At 62.6% G+C, this 986-nt stretch overlaps 1 protein-coding gene across 1 annotated transcript in view; it reads left to right on the forward strand.

The window, feature by feature from the left end:
• The window catches only part of RGS12 (regulator of G-protein signaling 12), a 95,451-nt gene that overhangs the window by 9,311 nt on the left and 85,154 nt on the right, over positions 1-986 (forward strand). Inside the window, 1 exon segment of the mRNA XM_010848109.1 lies at positions 1-986. Within this exon segment, the coding sequence (XP_010846411.1) occupies positions 1-986 (986 nt within the window).

Below are 986 nucleotides of genomic sequence, written 5' to 3' on the forward strand. Positions count from 1 at the left end.
GCCGGCGACCAGATCCTGGCCGTCAATGAGATCAACGTGAAGAAAGCGTCCCATGAAGACGTGGTGAAGTTAATCGGGAAGTGCTCTGGGGTCCTGCACATGGTGATCGCGGAGGGCGGCGGCCACCTGGAGTCCTGCTCCAGTGACGAGGAGTTCGGCTTTTACGAAGGAAAAGGCTGGCTGAAGCCCAAGCTCGACTCTAAGGCTTTAGGAATAAACAGGGCAGAGAGAGTCGTTGAGGAAATGCAGTCAGGAGGGATTTTCAACATGATCTTTGAAAACCCTGGCCTTCGAGCCAGCAGTTCAGAGCCCCTGAAGCTGAAGCAGAGGTCGCTTTCAGAGTCGGCCGCTGGCCGGTGTGACCTTACACATGAGAGTGCAAGTCACCCGCACCCCAGCCTGCCTTCTAAGGAGGAGACGCCCAAAGCGGGGAACCACGGTTCTGCTTTCGGCGCGGGGCTGGAGGCTCCTGAGGACTTTGGGCTGGATGCAAGTATTCTCAACGTGGCCATGGTTGTGGGCTACCTGGGCTCCATCGAGCTGCCGTCTGCCGGCTGCAGCCTGGAGTCGGACAGCGTGCAGGCCATCCGGGGCTGCCTGCGGCGCCTGCGGGCTGAGCAGAAGATCCACTCGCTGGTGACCATGAAGGTCATGCACGACTGCGTGCAGCTGTGCACGGACAAGGCGGCCGTGTTGGCCCGCTACCCGGCCGAGAGGCTGGCCTTCAGCGCCGTGTGCCCAGACGACAGGAGGTTTTTCGGGCTGGTGACCATGCAGGCGGGCGACGACGGGAGCCTGGCGCAGGAGGAGGACGGCACCCTGCGCACGTCCTGCCACGTGTTCATGGTGGACCCCGACCTGTTCAGCCACAAGATCCACCAGGGCATCGCCCGGCGTTTCGGGTTTGAGTGCACGGCCGACCCCGACACCAACGGCTGCCTGGAGTTCCCCGCGTCCTCGCTGCCCCTGCCGCAGCTCATCTCCGT

The sequence above is a fragment of the Bison bison genome, unplaced genomic scaffold, assembly GCF_000754665.1.
Source record: "Bison bison bison isolate TAMUID 2011002044 unplaced genomic scaffold, Bison_UMD1.0 scf7180017849866, whole genome shotgun sequence".
In the NCBI taxonomy this organism is placed as follows: domain Eukaryota; kingdom Metazoa; phylum Chordata; class Mammalia; order Artiodactyla; family Bovidae; genus Bison; species Bison bison.